The sequence below is a fragment of the Amaranthus tricolor genome, chromosome 2 (assembly GCF_026212465.1).
Source record: "Amaranthus tricolor cultivar Red isolate AtriRed21 chromosome 2, ASM2621246v1, whole genome shotgun sequence".
NCBI classification, from domain to species: domain Eukaryota; kingdom Viridiplantae; phylum Streptophyta; class Magnoliopsida; order Caryophyllales; family Amaranthaceae; genus Amaranthus; species Amaranthus tricolor.
Window position 1 is genome coordinate 1,196,518 of NC_080048.1, and position 16,687 is coordinate 1,213,204.

The following is a 16,687-nucleotide window of genomic DNA, read 5'->3' on the forward strand; positions in this document are numbered from 1 at the left end:
ATCACCTTATACCATCTTTTCTAATAGCAGCATTAAAATATCGCTTTTTAGGAAAGAATCTGAGTTTCATTCTAAATGTAGTAGGAGAACATAGAAAGTAATGCATGCTTAATTGACTAGTTGAACTTTCAATGTAGTATATAGAAGTTAAAATCATGTTGAATGAGATACATACATAGTTTGCCTTTTAAGTCTTCAAGGATCTTAAATTCAAACTTTATTTATTCATGAATGTGCTTTACTTTATTTTTCTTTTTCATATTTGGTGAAGTGGTGGAATATTGGTTATTGGAAATTTTTCAATCCAATATATTTCTTGTGCAAAATACCTACTTATAAGTAATAAATAAGCAATATTACAAAGATTTCTTTTTCCATTTGTTAAATTAAAGAAGTGAAAATATGTTCATTTAAGAAGAAGTAAAACATCTAACCAACACATGTATAGTTTACCAATAAAAATTGGCCAAATTGAAGTTAGATAATGATTGAATGGTTGTTACAAGTACTATATATTTTGGTTGACAAAGGCAAAGTTAGGTGACAACAAGTTACATTATTATTTAAATTGAACAACTTTAGTTTTTTTTAATTATTACTTAACCTTTGTTTTAAAAATTATTTTGGAGTTTATTACATTTTTATTGAAATTGAACTACAATATTTTATTTTAAAAAATTGTTTTGGAGTTTACTTGCTAATCCATGCGTTTTTACATCGCGATCATCATTATTATCATCATCTTACTTAGTGTATTCCGACTATAAAATTATACCCATAACATCAAATGAAAGGTGAGCTATCAATGTCAAACCTTGAAGATTAAAGTGCATGTATGAGATCATGAGTGTTATTGGTTAGTCATCATAATTCAATAATTTATTAATCATAGGCCAGTTTAGATGTCATTATGTTATTTTTGATAAAAATATTACAAATTTACTTATATAAGTAAGTAATTATTAGTAAATCGCAACCATGAAGATGAAACGATTATATATTAATAGTATAGTATATATGCATACTTAGAAACAACTTTGAAGTTGTACATAATTATATGTTCTGGAGAATAACTATCTGATTTTAAAAGTTTATTTTCTTAAACTACATATATATTTCAAAAAAAATATTAAGGTCATGCATAGCATGGTAGTATTGTCAAGTTATTAAAAAAAAAAAAAAAAAAAAAAAAAAAAGACAAAGATGAGTCATGTGATAATAATAGAATCATGTAAAGAATTCATAAGCAGTGATACACTTATAAAGAGGCATGAGATGTCATGGTCCCATCAAAATTACATAAGTATTAAAATTCTTGGGGAAAAGAAAAAAAAAATCAAAAGATAAAGTAAAAAATCACGTTAAATAAAACCTACTAACTATACATAATATAATACAATAGTAGAGATATTTGAAGTACTTGAAAATCAACTTTTACACATAGATGATAAATTACTCCCTCCGTTCTTTTTTGATCTTCCACATTACTATAATGGGTAGTTTCAAAAGTTCTTCCACTTTAAAATACTTTCTATTTTTAGAAATTTTTTATCCCACTTTTATCCCTTAAAACCCCCTTTTCTTTTAATGTACCCCTTTTCTTTTATTTATAATAATTTTCTCTCTCATACTTTCAATATAATCATTTTTTCACACTACTATTTAATTAAAATAATACCCACTACAACCTCATACTTCCAATAGAATCATTATTTTACACTACTATTTAATTAAAATAATACCCACCACGACCCAAAGATTCTATCTTCCTTAATATGTGTGAAAAATTCAAAGTGAAAGATCAAAAAAGAACGGAGGGAGTACTATAACCCTCATAATTAGAAATATACATCCGCCTCTGATCATAAGAAGAGTAGATGTACTCTAGTCATGATCAATCTCATTATTGCTAACTTATAAGGGGCCGTTTGGTTCGCACAAGGGAATCGGAATGGAATCAGGAAAGGGAATGAAGGAGAAAGAAATGGATTCCCCTAATTTAGCCTAGTTGTTTGGTTGTGTTCAGGAAACGGAATGAACTGCTGAATGATTCCCTTTGTGACTGTTTGGTTCAAGCTAAGGAATCAAAATTTGATTTTTTAAATTCTTTTATATTTTCTCCAAAAATAAGTAGTTGTTATATGATAAACTTGAAAAAATTATTTTTTGAAAAAACATAACTCTAAATAATAACAACGTAGCTCGATTAATTACATATAATGACTTGTTTGTAGATCAAAATACATACGAAAAGTGTTCTAGTCCTTTTCAAAATCATTCATGGAACCACAACATTAGATCTAAGCATTACTATTTCCTCCAAGAAGACTCTTAACATAATCACTTTTCAAAGCGTCGGGACACTTTGAAAATATGAGGAGCTTGTTTGGTTGTGAGGTTAGAATGTTAGCCACTTCAAAAACTTGGTTAGGAGTTACACCTTCTAAATTAAAAGATAGTAGTTCCTCTAACACTTTCTCAGTCTGTTCAACTACTTTTTGCTCACGATCATCAGTGCGGGCCATCACATTTGCCATAGTTGAAAGATGAACATTCATGTCTTTCATGAATGCTTGTAAGCTAGCCAACTCATTAGAACTACCTTCACCAGCATTTCCTCTCTTACTTCTTTTATTAGAAGTTTTTTCAGTTTTCATTTTTTTAGCAGGAGGAGAAGTAACAGTTTGAGTGGCATTACCACTAGCATCAATTCCCTCATCATCACTTGAATCAAGTGTAACTTGTGGAGGGGCAACGTTTTGCAAATTCTGTATTGCTTCAACATAATCTTCAGCTGGTTTTCCGGTAGCGTAATCCTTGCCGTAAACATTCATTAGTTCATGAAAGTGCGGAAATGAAACTCCAAACAGGTTTTTGCAATTCGGATGATTCTGAACCAAACATTCAAATGTACAACATCATCAAAAAATCTCAAACATAATTGAACCATACTGTTCAAAGTAAACAATGTCAAATGTACAAAGGTTGGCATACCTTGCAATACTCGTCATAAACAGCCCGATCTACAGAAATCATTTTTTTTTCATCATCCCAGACGAATCCACTTGTATTTAACATTTGAGAAATAGCCCTAAACTTGGCTACAAGTGTCTTAAGTCGAGAATCAATGTGTGGCAGAGCCTTCAAACCACAACCAGGAAGAGCCTTACCTATGAGCTCCTCTAAGCGAACCATGTAGCCGCTTCTAAATCCATTTTCACACCTCCAGTGAGGATCAACAGCTAACTCTGACAAGGCTTCCACAAGAGCCTTATCTTCTTGGGCAGTCCAAAATCGTTTGTTTTTTCCCCTTCCACCTCCACTAGCACTACTTTCATCCATCCTCTATAACATTCAATACAAATAAACAAAATTGAACTATACTGATCATAGTAAACAAAATTGCATGTATATAAAAATGGAATGAACCAACAAATATTCAATACAAGAAATAAACATACAAGTCTGAAAATCAAATACAAGAAATGGAGGTTTTAAATAAAAATGAATAACATCACAAAGTAAGTCTGCGTTGTCTAGCCCTCCAATCATTGAACATATGTTGGGCCATTGTATTTCGGAAATTCGTCCATGGATCGGTTACAGCAATGGAGGTTATGTACTCCACATCATCTTCCTCATTAACATCACCATCATTATCATCACCATCATTATCATCACTATCATTTTCCTCAAACAAGTCCTCATCATCAAATTCTGCAAGCATGTATCTCTTTACCAAATTATGTAATAAAGCACAAGCAAGTACAATTCGACCATGTGTTTGTAAACTAAACCAAGAAGGACTTCTAAGAATCCCCCATCTTCCCTTGAGTAATCCAAAGCATCTCTCAATCACATTTCTAGCTTTTGCATGCCTTAAGTTGAAATATTCTTCGGCGGTTTGGGGTTGTCGGGGGCCATTATTCCATTCTCTAAGATGATAAAGATGCCCTCTATAGGGTGCAAGGAATCCTTCTCCATTAGTATATCCTCCATCACATAGATAATAACAACCTTGACAAATTAAAAAAAAAATATTACTCTCTTACTAAGTTAATCTCAAATAAAATCTAGTACGTCAATCAAATTACCTTTTGGAACTTTCAACCCATTAGGCCTAGAAATAGCATCTCGAAGAATCCGACCATCGTGTGCCGACCCCTCCCAACCAGGTAAGACATATATAAATTCCATCTCGGGTGAACATACTCCTAATACATTCATAGCAAGGGTACCTTTTCTAGTCCGATATTTGGATCGCTCATCACAAGGAACATTCACTAGAATCATTGTACCATCAAGGGCACCTAATGAATTCTACAAAACAAACAATATCACTTTACAATATGTAATAGTATCTCCATTTTATCTCAAATTAAAGTGTTGGTTTTTATTTACCTTGAAATATTTCCATCTTTCATCGTTGCAATCCTCTTGTATTGGTGTTGGTTTCTTAAGAAGAATATCATGTAACTTTAAGATTGCTAACAAACAAGCATGAAATTGTCTACTAATAGTTTCACCACTTCTATAAAAATGTGCACCCATCATTCTATTTTTCTTATGGTGAGCTAATGTGTATAAGAAACCCGCAACCATCTCTTCCAAACATGTGTTTCTTGTTTCATTTAATCCACCAATATCTCTAACCATCTCTAAAAGAACACCAAATGTGTATCGATTTATACGAAGATAGTTCCTACACAAAGTGTCACTTTCTCTAATCATTCTATTCAAGTTGTGCAATCTCATTTTTCTCCTAGTTTTTTTATCAAGCTTAACATAATGGGAATCGTATATAGTTTTTCTCATCGAGTACAACATCAAATGTAGCAACACAACACAATTAATCATAGTAATTATGAACCGAATACAATCCCAATTTCTCTTCCTTTTCAAAGAAGTACCAATGCTAGCCATTTTCTGTACAAATGAACATCAATAAGAACATCAAAGAATTACCAAGCACCTTGTTTCCATGTATTCTTGAAAACCAAACAAACAAACAAACAATGATACATAATCAAGTTTCTAAAATCCCAATTTTTAATCATACTAAAACAACATCAATAATCCCAATTTCTAAAATCCCAAGTTTCTAAAACAACATCAATTTGGATATCAACAATCAACAAGATTCAACAATCAACAGCAACACGATATAGTTAATGATACAGCAACAAGATTCATCAATTTAATCATACACCAATACTGCTTCAACAATCAACACCATACAAGATTCAAACATCAATTTAAATGGGAAATCAACAAGCATCAACAAGCATCAACACAGTGAACTCAAATTTGGTTTCAACAGCAACAAGATTCAAGCAACTGAAAACGAAGATTCAACTTTTAATGGAACAATACTGTTAATGAAAACGAAGATTCAAGCAACAAGATTCAAGCAACTGAAAACGAAGATTCAACTGTTAATGGAACAACACTGTTAATGAAAACGAAGAATCAAGCAACAAGATTCAAGCAACAGCATCAATAGCTAAATCTAAAACGAACGATTTCAACAGCATCAACAACATCAATGGAACTCAAATGGGAAAACGAACGAAGGAGCAGAAAACGAAATCTAAAACCTAAAATTGGAGATTCCGTTAATGGAGAAAGAAGAAAAAGCAACAAAAAAGCAAACGAAAACAGCAGCAGAAATCTAAAAAAGGAGAAAGAAGAAAAAGGAAGACTCACCTGTTAATGGAGATTCCGTTAATGGAGGCGCAGCAGCAGCAGCAAGGAGGCGCGAGGAGGGAGGCGCGAGGAAGGAGGCAGCAGCAGCAGTAGGGAGGCGAGGAAGGAAGCAGGAGCTGAATGGGGAAGGGAATGGAATGGGAAAGTGGAGGGGGAGGTGGGGAATGGGGATTACGTGATTTAGGTTAACCAAAACCTAAAATTGGGTAAACGGAATGATTCAAAATGCGAACCAAACAACATCAAAGGGAATGGGGTATTTTCATTCCCTTTCCCTTTCCTTAATACCCCCAACCAAACGCCCCCTAAATGTATTCGCATTCATTTTAGTTTTAATTTCTTTTAATAAGTTAAAAAGCATAGTAGAAGTTAAAACAAACAAAAAATTTAATTTTGTTATAGTTAAAAAGCAAATATATATTACTTTTGAATAAAGTTATAAATTTGATTTTGAGAATCAATAATAAGTTAAAACAAATAATATTTTACCAAATGTGCAATAAATATTGGGATTATGTTTAGCATTTAGTTGGTCTAAAAAAAGAGTTTAATCTTTGTGAATCAGAAAGTGAGTAATTGCCATGTGAAATGCTCCTCGTAAAGCTTCGATATCCAATAAATAATGGTTTATGTGTACAAACTGGCGTGGCACTTATCTTAGCCACTATTGTTTTTCTAAATATTATCATATATGATTTTTTATTTTTGAAAATAAAATCTTCTCATAATAAAGTATTTTTTAGTGGAAGTTATAAATTTGCATAAATTAATATAGTCAAGGTAATACTTCCTCCGTTCCATAATACCCGCTATATTTTCTATTTTTGGAAATTTTATATTACTTACTATATTTCCATTTTTAGTAATAAAATAATCATTTAAAGTTCTACCTACCCCTTTTTATCCTACTTTATACTCTATACTCTATACTCTATATTCTATAATAAAATACTATGCTATACTCTATAAAGTAACCTAACAACTTATTTTTCCTTTGTTTTTTCAATTAACAATAATAAAATACTATACTCTATAAAGTAAACAATCAGCTACAGTGTAGGTCAATCAGGATCCAATAAATTACTACAATGTAGCAACAATATCAGAACGAAGTAAGTACTACCTTGGGGTAAAGCTAACTTTACAATACACTTTCTCAAAAGAGCAAACCAGGATCCAATAAATTATTAATACATATAATATATAAAATTCCAACAAATTATATTTAGTGTCTGAAAATAATATTTTCTCGTTTTTATTTAGTAATATTTGGACTTGTACATTATCCACAAGTTTTATTTCAACTTTTTGGTTGGATTATTTTTTTAAAGAAAATATTTAGCAACATGGATTTTTATTAGTTACAAACTTACAATTCAATATATATGATTCAATAAATTAATTTTTTTTTGGTCTTTACTTAGAAGTGACTAATCGAGTTGAAGGGCTCCCTTCGATCGAGATCTCATCGTAATGAGGATATAAGTCTGCTTTCTTTTTACCTTTTTTAAACCCTACATTAGACGACACTCATTAGGATGATGATGACTTAGGAGTAACTAGAGTTATATCGATCAAAATGAGTATTAGATTGCATATTCAGAAAAGTGATGTTGTGTAAAATAAGAATGAAGTGGATTTTAACTTATACATAAGAATATAAAATCTTAAAATATTAATTAAACAACAGGTTAAAACAAGTTAAACCACGTGACGTTAAAACTATTTTATTTTTCTAATTATTTTTTTCCAAACATGTCAAAACGACCTTATCAAACTTTCTCCATTTCATTAAGATTGCAATAATTTTTCAAAAACTCCCGACTCTTCTATAAATTTATACAATGTTGTAATTTCAATTAAAGAGATGCAGGAGTAATATTATCAAATTATCACACTAAATGTTCAATCGAATTTCTATCCATCAAATCAAATAAAAAAAACAACAAATATAATTATCATCCACCAATCTGACGCGTGTCAATGATCATTAAACACCTCATATAATCGCATTTGACTTTTCTTATAACTTTCCCTTTACACGATATCCCAATTGATCCACCCAAGCTTACAGAGCAAAGAGCTTCCTCTGCACACTTCCTCATTTCCTGACACAAACCATTACATATAAAAGCTTCATTTTCCTCATCCTTTTGTCCAACAACTAAACAAAACACCTCTTCCTCTCTCTATCTCACACTCCATTAACAAAACTAAACAGAGCTTTTTCTCTCTAACTATCTCACATTCCAGAATACTATATAGTATCAGTATATCCTTCTACAAGATCATACAACCATGATGATTTCCGCAATAGAGATGATAACTCAAGCTACTTCAAATTTCCATTTTATCTTCTGTTTCTGTAACATAATCATAATTTTCCTTCTCATTGATCGCTCAAAATCCTACTCAAATCCTATTCCAAGCAATGCTGATGAATTCCTGATTGTTTTGAGTTCAAATTCAACCAGAAATGAATATCAGAATCATGTCAATGAAGTCAAAGACGATCAAATTCAGGAAAATTCATCCTCGGAAACTATAAAATGTGATAAAAAAGGCTCTGCAGAAAAAAATGCAGCAATTGAAGATCACAATGATCCAGAGCTGAGAAAAAGTGATGAACAATTAATGGAAAAGGAATCAATCGACGAAGAATTCATCGAAAAAGAATCAATCGAAAACGAATTGATCGAAGAAGAATTTATCGACAAAGAATTCATCGGAAAAAAATCCATCGATAATGTATTCATCGAAGAACAAGAGGAAAAAGAGGTAGATGATCATGAACTAAAAATACGCATTGAGGATTTCATAAGCAAGATTCATAAAGAATGGCAGGCAGAGAGGTTGAAAGTGTGCAGATGAAGTTTCTTATGTAGACATAATGTTTTTGCATTAGCTAGAATATGCTTGGATGAATATAGAAGATATTGTAGTCCTGTCATGGTGTTCTATAATCAACAATTAATTTTTAGAATTTGAAAGTAAGTGATAATTTTTTTTATATGATTAATGCAAGTAGTGATTTCAGCACATGCTTATTACAACGACATAAATGCTTTATGGTTTGTATATAAGGAGGCTTTAATATGCTATTTTCATTCGAGCTAATGTTAGTTGAATTAGTCAATGAGGTCAAAATCTTGAAGTGAGTAATTGAAAAAAAAAGTAATGGAGAGGATCTTAGTTGGTATAATTTAGCCCAAGTTCAGAAGAGGGTATGCATTCATGGTCGTTTAATTATATAATGGGTTAGTCTCGTGAATCTACGGTCATTTAATTTATTTTTGGACCCTAAAACGAAAGACAAATAAAACCCTAAAAATTAAAGGCGTAACGAATAATTTGTACTCCTTTTGTTTTTTTATTGTTAATACTTAAACTATTTTATAAAAAAACACTACTTTTGTCCCATCTCTGGTGAGACATTTCTAAACACGAAGTCCATATGTTGGTATGTATTAATAGTTTCAATTAGTTAACTATTTACTCATGTATGGGCACATCTCACAGTGAGACTGTCTCATAGAAGAATTTGTGTGACTCTTATATTACATAGCAAAAATATAAATTTATATTTTAGACCCTGAAAATTTAAAGCCCTAAATAGTAGCTCACTTTACCCTTGTTAATCGACGAATATGCTCATGATGAGATGACCTCATACAAAAGGAACTATTTTTTTATGGGACTATGAACCAAAACATGCATATTAGTACCACGAACATTGGAGAAAGTTGAACCATATGTCTTACAAAATGAAATACATTGGTTTATAACATATTGAACTTTAACAAGAAAAACTGATAAGAGGAGGAAAAGAAACAAGAAACAAAATGATAATTTATATTCTAATTCAAACCTCAGCATAAGTAGTTGCTACAAGAGCATAAATATAATTCCACAAAAGTTGAGCAGAGGAATACATGTCATACATGACATTGTACATCTGCAGTTTCTAAGGAAATCCAGTATCCAGTAATACACAAAACACCCACACAATTCACAGCAAAATCAGCTGTACTAACTAAACTACAAATCCTGACTAGTCCTACCAAACCAAAGCATCCTGTGTTAAAAACCCGAAGCTAATGTCACGCTAACATTACCTATTTGTAAACGGTACATTTGATATTACACCGATTTCCCGAATCCTTGAAAGTGTGAAGAGCGACAACGGTTGAGTAAATGTGTGGATGTGGACAGACTACGTTTCGAAACATACAAGTACAGATGTGAGTGGAAAAACTAGGTCAGATTTCAGCCGGAGATCTCGAGATTTGAAGGGCTGTCGTCATCGTCAAGATCATCATCAGAATCCCCCTCCGAGGATAAAATGTTATTGTCAGCTTCGAGGTCCATTGGGTCGTGTTGGTTGGAGTGGGTTGAATGGGTCGAGTTCATAGAGGACAAGTTGCCAGTATGGTACGAGGGGGGTGGGGAGGCAAAGTTTACCTTCTGACCTCCAAATCCTCCACCTTCCTGCTGTACTTGGTTGATTATCGCAGGCATAACATTGGTTACAGGCTCGATCTTTTGCTTCTTCAGCTTCTGCTCTTGATGGTGGCCCGGTAAGAAACTTCCCAACACAACCTGATGATTCAATTAAAACAACCAACATAAGCCATAGCAATGTCTTGGTTAATGGAAGATGATTTTCCTACAAACTGATGTTTATTAATGATGAAAAAATACACCCAATACAGAATTTTACCCAAAAAGTACATCCACAACCCTCTTAGCACATAGGTCTGTACCAGTGTCACATGATTCATTAATCTCCTCGCAAATCGCATTTCGAAAAAAAGCCAATTATGGTCGGTTTTGGGCTATTCTTTAGCAAATTTGAGCGAATCGTGAATTCAAAAAGTGAATTAGCTAGCGAATTATGCTACACTGGCCTGTGCCTATAACTTATACTTATCTCTCCCAGTGAGTCATGCTCGTTTTGAATTGTTTTCAAGGGGAATATGAGTTAGTTTTTGTGTTTAACATAATATATTTGGTAATAAACGAGGAAAGAGATTGACTTGTGTGGATGACACTAAGAGAGCATAAATATCTGGATGAGATTAAAAGGTGGTAGGGTCCATTTCCAAATTAAAAGGAGATGAGACAAAGTAAGTAAAATGGCATAAAATAGAAAATGAGGCAAACTAAGAGGGACCGAGGGAGTATGTATCAAGCATTATTATTCCCCCTCGTAGGATGAAACTATCCACATCAAGAGACTTAAATCGTGTAACACGTCTCATATGTACATGTTAGTACATCCACAGAGATTGGGGAGTCAAATCTAAAACATCCAAGTTATGTTGAAGTTGTAGCCATTAGATCATACCAACCTGAAAATCAAAACGCCGTCTTTGGTAGTCATCTACCAGAAAGTTTTCTTAGAAAACTTTGGCATGTCCATAAGTTCTAAAACTTTTGTCGTTTTTGCATCATTTTCTTTGCCATTATACCCATTAGAAATAAAAGGCGAAAACAGACAACTATAGGCTTACGGTGTTTACCTGCACAGGACTAGCAGCAACAAGTAGACCAGCAAGTCCTCCACCTAAAACACGTCCATCAGGACTTGCTAGTGAGACACTCATGCCTCCAGATCTACTTTTTACTATGCCATTGTCACTGGGCATAAATGATCCGGACAAGGAAAGTATCTCGAAACGGCCCTACAAGATCAAAAGATCAATTAGTAGTAAATAAAAATCTGCACAAAAACCCTAGACAAAGTTCAAAGGGCATAGATTAACGACAATCAATCACTCTTTCTCAGGCTCATACGTTAATCAGTAATTGCACAGCCGTTATGTTAGTGTCTTTAAAACTCATAAGTCCTAAAAAAGTACACAAATGCTCCATAATATTACCCTATGTTATGGAATGAATTTGAGGCAATTAAAAAGTTATGGGACTTTGTCCCACATCGGTTGCATGGGGCCATGGGCAACTAATGTGGGGCTCATAGAGTAAATAAGCTCTCTTACCTACTATGCTAGTCTTTTGGGTGAGTTATCTTGTTTATTCTATAACAACGGCAACAAAGTCAACTCGAAGTGGTGGCCTACAGAATGGTGACTTGGGTTAAGCCGGTCGTGACCACTGAGGATCTAGCTCGGATTGGTGGCATGGGTTGAGCCAAGCGTGACCAACGAGGACGTTGAAACTTATGGGGGTTCAAACGTAATGGAATTGATTTGAGGCCATTACAAGGTTATGGGACTTTGTCCTACATCAGTTGTATGGGCAAGTAATGTGGGGTTTATAGAGTAAATGGGCTCTCTTACCTGCTAGACTAGTCTTTAGGATGAATTCTCTTATTATTCTATAACACCCACATTCACATCATGACAATTCGGTTGCTAATTAAAATCGAAAAGTACACAAACATGTATACAATGTAATAGGGGGTTGCAAAAGTAAATATGTCTACGTTTCAAATATTTCACTTATCGAGTGATCACTTAGCACAATAAAGATAGCCGTGTTGCACCAACAAAAGCAATCAAAACTTCCATCCTCCCACGTCCCCCGACAGGACAATACTATGTACTTCCAAAAGAAATACCAATTTCAAAGCACCAGCAAACAAAGAAGCTCATAGCACATAAGAAGAAGGCGACATACTTCATATGTTAGAGTACCACCAGAAGAATTAGGTTGTCGAAGGGTAACATTTGAAATAGAACCACTAGCAGAGAGGATACATATAGCACGGGACTCTTGCTGAGAAAACGACAGAACCTTCATTGCAACATCCTATTGACAGGATAAGAAAAACAATCAGTAAACGATTAAAGATACAGCCGGGAATTTTGCAGCTTCCACAATGATGAAAAAACAATAATTACGAAACACGAGATAAATAGCAAGCGTAAGACATTTACGTCCAACTTTCAACATTGACATTTACATCACAACCTATATATGTAGGCTAGAAACATTAAAAACATGCAATGAATCATTATAAAGGGGAAACACGAGAAAAACTCAATCTAGGGCACCCCTTGACAGTGACTTTGTATGCTTGACAGAGATTGCACCCAAAACAGCGGAAGATCTTACGACAAACAGAAGCTATCCAGAAAAGGGAGTATCTTTTTTTACAATATATTCACAACAGGTCATTACAACATTTCATTACTAAGTGACTCCCACCTAGGCAGGCGTTGAGGGGTTAGATGTACAAGACCATACCCTTGTAATAACAAATGGATCGTTTCCGATTAACCTTAATAGCAAACATCATCTCTAACTTCACATAAATAAAGAATGCACATGTTTTAATGAGCCATTTAAAAAAAACGTTTAATCAAAAAACTTTAACATACCTCCCCGGCGTTTACGGTGATCACATGAGGTGTGAAATTTGCACCTACGAAATATGCAAGTCGATCACCTGTATAACTTCAAATTATTATTCATCAACTCACACCAAATTTTAAGTATTTTCTTAGTTATAACCATATGTAACAACGTGTAAACCTAGAGGCATATTAAATAAAATATGCACTGAAACAAGCACATAGATCGATGACTCAGTATACATATATGATGGGAAAAAGAGTTCACATATGTCCATCAATGGCAATACATATGTTCTTACAACTGTCTAATAGAAGTCTTCATTGACATCTCGGCAAGGGTACGCAGTCATAAATCCAACATTACAAGGATATCAAGACTCTTAACAGGAACATAAGATAAATGATAAAAAGTTCACACATCTTTGGCATTATTAAGCCAAATCTCTGCAGCATTATCTCTTTATTAGTGCAAGTGTTCACAAGTATTATGAAGCTCTTTCCAAAATAAGAGAGGTGCGCATGGTGTATTGGATCATATAATAATTTCCCCATTACCGGCAGGACAAATACATGATGCTAATTCATAAAATCTATCAGACCCACTTGTATTTTTCCAAAGATAAACGTCGCTACAATCTGATCAGCATTTGCTTTGACAATCGCAGTTTAGCAACGGCCTAAGGATTAAACAGCCAACGCACTACAGATATATCAAGTACTCAACCCTATTCTTGATTGTGACCATGATTCAAATGACAAAATCAAAGTGCTATTGTAATTTTTTAAGTAGGGCTTTGCCATCACTTCAATTTCGAACATTTTCATGTATCATTGCAAGACGTACATACGGAAAAACATCATCTTGATACCATTCAAACCTAAAAAACTAAGGATACTTTATTCTTATTCATACATGATGGAGGAATAACAACAATACCAATGCCTTAGTCTAACTTATATGGTGTGTTGCATGAATTAAAACAAATCAAATTGAAAGATTGTTGCTAATAAAGAGTATACATAATGGATAAAAAATATCAATAAAAAATCTAAACCCAAAAGCATAAAGGCATACAGCTACTTTTTTAACCATACTTCAAAAACTTGAAGCATCACATTTCAATTCCGCCGAATGATCGTTAGCATAAGATATTAACAATTTGCATCCATGTGAACTCAATCAAATTAAGCAATCATCTAAAAATCTCCCAAACCAAACAACATCACATCACATCACATTTACTTTCCTTAAAAAGAACAAGTACATGAATTTGGTAAGGCTGTCAATTTCATTCATATGAAATACTTCCTCCGTTGTGAAATACTCTGAACCGATTGTGGCATGTTACGTGGAAAAAAGTCATTATCAATAGCAAGTTTAATGGAACGGAAAAAGTATGAATCAATTCAGATACTACTTTGACATGATCCTTTAAGGGGTGGAAGCAGAACAAAAAAGGGAAAACATATTACAGGAATCTGAAGAAAAATCTTCCATACATTCAACCTAGCATTAACAAAAACATTGAAATGTAAACCAATCCATCACAAAACAAAAACCCAATACCTAAATTTTACAAGGGTTAAAAATACCTTTACTCTCAAACTCCAATTTTTGTGCCTTCTTTGTGGTTTGATAAGGCCTTGCCCTAGGTTGTTTCCAGCCTGAAAAGTCTCCAGTGAGGGGAATGGAAGCCGAAATCGGCATAGGCGACAATGCGGCCGCCGGGGCCCCATCAGGGCCATATTTCCTAGGTCTACCTCTCTTCTTCATACCAGAAGAAGTATTTGGAACTGCCATACTTACAGGTGGAGCAGTAGCTGCCATAGTTGGAGCACCTGGTTGGCTAATTGGGTTTTCAACCCTAGATGCTACACAGAAACCTTGAGCTCCTTCATCATTTTTCATTAAGACCCCAGAACTTAAATCCTCTCTAATAGTCTCCATGCATTAATTTTTTTTAACTTACAATGAAAAAAAAAAGGGAAGAACAGTAAAGCCCTAGACAAAAATCTAAAACCCAAAGATCCAAAAATTCCCAGAAATTTACTAAACTATCTCAAATTTGAAACATACAAGAATAATACAATATATTAAGCTGAAAAGCAGCATTTACTGCAGAAGAAAATGAAATTGATCAAGTACTAATGAAGGTTAAAAAGTAAAATAAAACCCAAAACTCAAAATCAGGAAACAACCAAGAAACCCAAACTAATTAAAAACTTCAAAAGATTAAAACTTTTGTCTGAAAATGCTTAAACCATCTAAAACATTAAAGAAATAAGTCAAAAAGCTTGAAAGATCCTTGCTTTTGAATCCAGAAATCCCTAAATCATAGCTTTTTCTAGAAAATAATTACCATTTGAACAAAAAAACAGAAATTAAAACAAAAATATGAAAAATCAAGCTTAACTTAAAAGAAAAAATTTCAACATACCAAAGTACCCAGTTTTTGGAGTGTCTGAAAAACCACCAACTAGTATTTTTCTGGAAACTGGGTTTTGCAGAAAAAGAGAAGAAAAGGGAGGAAAAAAAATCAAAATTTCCCCACAAATTGAAAAATAAAATATTAATAAATACAAAGATAATAAAAAAATTGAAACTTTAATTAAATATTAGACCCATCTAAATTACAAAAAACGAAGAATTAATTATGGTTAAGAAAATGGTTCAAGTCCGTCTAGGGAATTCAATAAAGCAGGTATGATTATACAAAAAAGTAAATAAAATTTAAATATCAAAAAAGGAATTTTGTAAATAATTATAATTTTTTTTTGTATTTCCATATTTAAAAAATAAAATACCTCAAATAAAGTGAACATCTAATAAATTAAATTACAGTTGGTCTTATACTATCTATGAAATAAATCTTTATAATTAGTTTATTTCTGTAATTAATTATTTTGATATGAATCAGTCAATAAAAATGATATAACTATTAAACTGTTTTATTTCAAAATTTACAAATTAAATTTAAATTAAAAGCTATAAAGTTAATGTAACAAGGCATGCCAATTTTCCAAACTACTACAAACTTTCTTGCTTTGTGCTTTGGAAAAATTTTAAATAAAAAATTCAAAAGTGATATTAAGCTACTAATAAAAAAAAACCCTTGTAATTAGTAGTAATTACCATTAATTACCACTAAATAAATATCTAAAAAATAAAATAAAATAAAATAAAACCCAATTGAAAAAATTGAATCTCTTTCAATTTGTTGAATGAATTGAAGTTCAATATTTGCGGCTAGGGCATTCTTGTACAGTTGTACTGTACCTTAGGAGTTGGGACTTGTTTAAGGATCCATCTTGATCATCCAAGAAAAGAGGAGGGAAAACAAAAGGTAAAAAAATAAAAGAAAAAGAAAAGAAAATGTGCATTTATCGTGTTTGTCTCCTTTACAGTTGCTTAAAGATGTCATATAATGTTACACCAATCACTTAAGGAGATTTCAATAGTAAGTGCTTCTTAGATATTGGATGACTCCATTTATTTTTGGTTCACTCTATAAAAGTTTTGTATGATTGCTTAGCTTTAAGAAAACATAAATATCGTTCTTGTTTGCTAAAGGATTTTTAGTTAGCTTTTATTTTTGGTTTTTGACTTTTACTGAATTTTTTGCTTGTTAACTAGTTAAAAAATCAAAAAGTATTATTTGATA

General features: G+C 32.7%; 2 protein-coding genes across 3 annotated transcripts; both read right to left on the bottom strand.

Annotated features, from left to right (window-relative positions):
- Window positions 1–1,925: 1,925 nt before the first annotated feature.
- Window positions 1,926–6,017, bottom strand: LOC130806983 (protein ANTAGONIST OF LIKE HETEROCHROMATIN PROTEIN 1-like). 2 transcript variants are annotated; one of them, XM_057672254.1, is made up of 4 exons: window positions 5,707–6,017; window positions 4,402–4,926; window positions 4,095–4,320; window positions 3,385–4,017 (listed from the first exon to the last, which is right to left on the bottom strand). In XM_057672254.1, exons 2-4 carry the CDS (start codon window positions 4,921–4,923, stop codon window positions 3,515–3,517), a joined length of 1,251 nt encoding a protein of 416 aa, XP_057528237.1. In that variant the 5' UTR covers window positions 4,924–4,926; window positions 5,707–6,017; the 3' UTR covers window positions 3,385–3,514. The 2 variants fall into 2 exon arrangements, with proteins under 2 accessions (XP_057528238.1, XP_057528237.1); XM_057672255.1 differs by lacking the exons at window positions 3,385–4,017; window positions 4,095–4,320; window positions 4,402–4,926 and adding exons at window positions 1,926–2,891; window positions 2,995–3,345.
- Window positions 6,018–9,535: 3,518 nt separating this feature from the next.
- Window positions 9,536–15,731, bottom strand: LOC130806984 (AT-hook motif nuclear-localized protein 6-like). The gene is made up of 5 exons (XM_057672256.1): window positions 14,619–15,731; window positions 13,050–13,117; window positions 12,346–12,477; window positions 11,229–11,390; window positions 9,536–10,305 (listed from the first exon to the last, which is right to left on the bottom strand). The coding sequence occupies exons 1-5, from the start codon at window positions 14,971–14,973 to the stop codon at window positions 9,973–9,975; spliced, it is 1,050 nt and encodes a 349-aa protein (XP_057528239.1). The 5' UTR covers window positions 14,974–15,731; the 3' UTR covers window positions 9,536–9,972.
- Between the last annotated feature and the right edge of the window lie 956 nt (window positions 15,732–16,687).

What these genes read in the sequence shown, in the direction of transcription:
- LOC130806983 (XM_057672254.1), bottom strand. Translation starts at nt 4,923, where the DNA reads ATGGCTAGCATTGGTACTTCTTTGAAAAGGAAGAGAAATTGGGATTGT. An exon ending in AAAGATGGAAATATTTCAAG is followed by an intron (nt 4,321 to 4,401) that starts GTAAATAAAAAC and finishes TTTGTTTTGTAG; the next exon opens with AATTCATTAGGTGCCCTTGA. An exon ending in TGGGTTGAAAGTTCCAAAAG is followed by an intron (nt 4,018 to 4,094) that starts GTAATTTGATTG and finishes TAATTTGTCAAG; the next exon opens with GTTGTTATTATCTATGTGAT.
- LOC130806984 (XM_057672256.1), bottom strand. Translation starts at nt 14,973, where the DNA reads ATGGAGACTATTAGAGAGGATTTAAGTTCTGGGGTCTTAATGAAAAAT. An exon ending in ATTGGAGTTTGAGAGTAAAG is followed by an intron (nt 13,118 to 14,618) that starts GTATTTTTAACC and finishes GAAGTTATACAG; the next exon opens with GTGATCGACTTGCATATTTC. An exon ending in TTGCTGCTAGTCCTGTGCAG is followed by an intron (nt 10,306 to 11,228) that starts GTAAACACCGTA and finishes TTGAATCATCAG; the next exon opens with GTTGTGTTGGGAAGTTTCTT.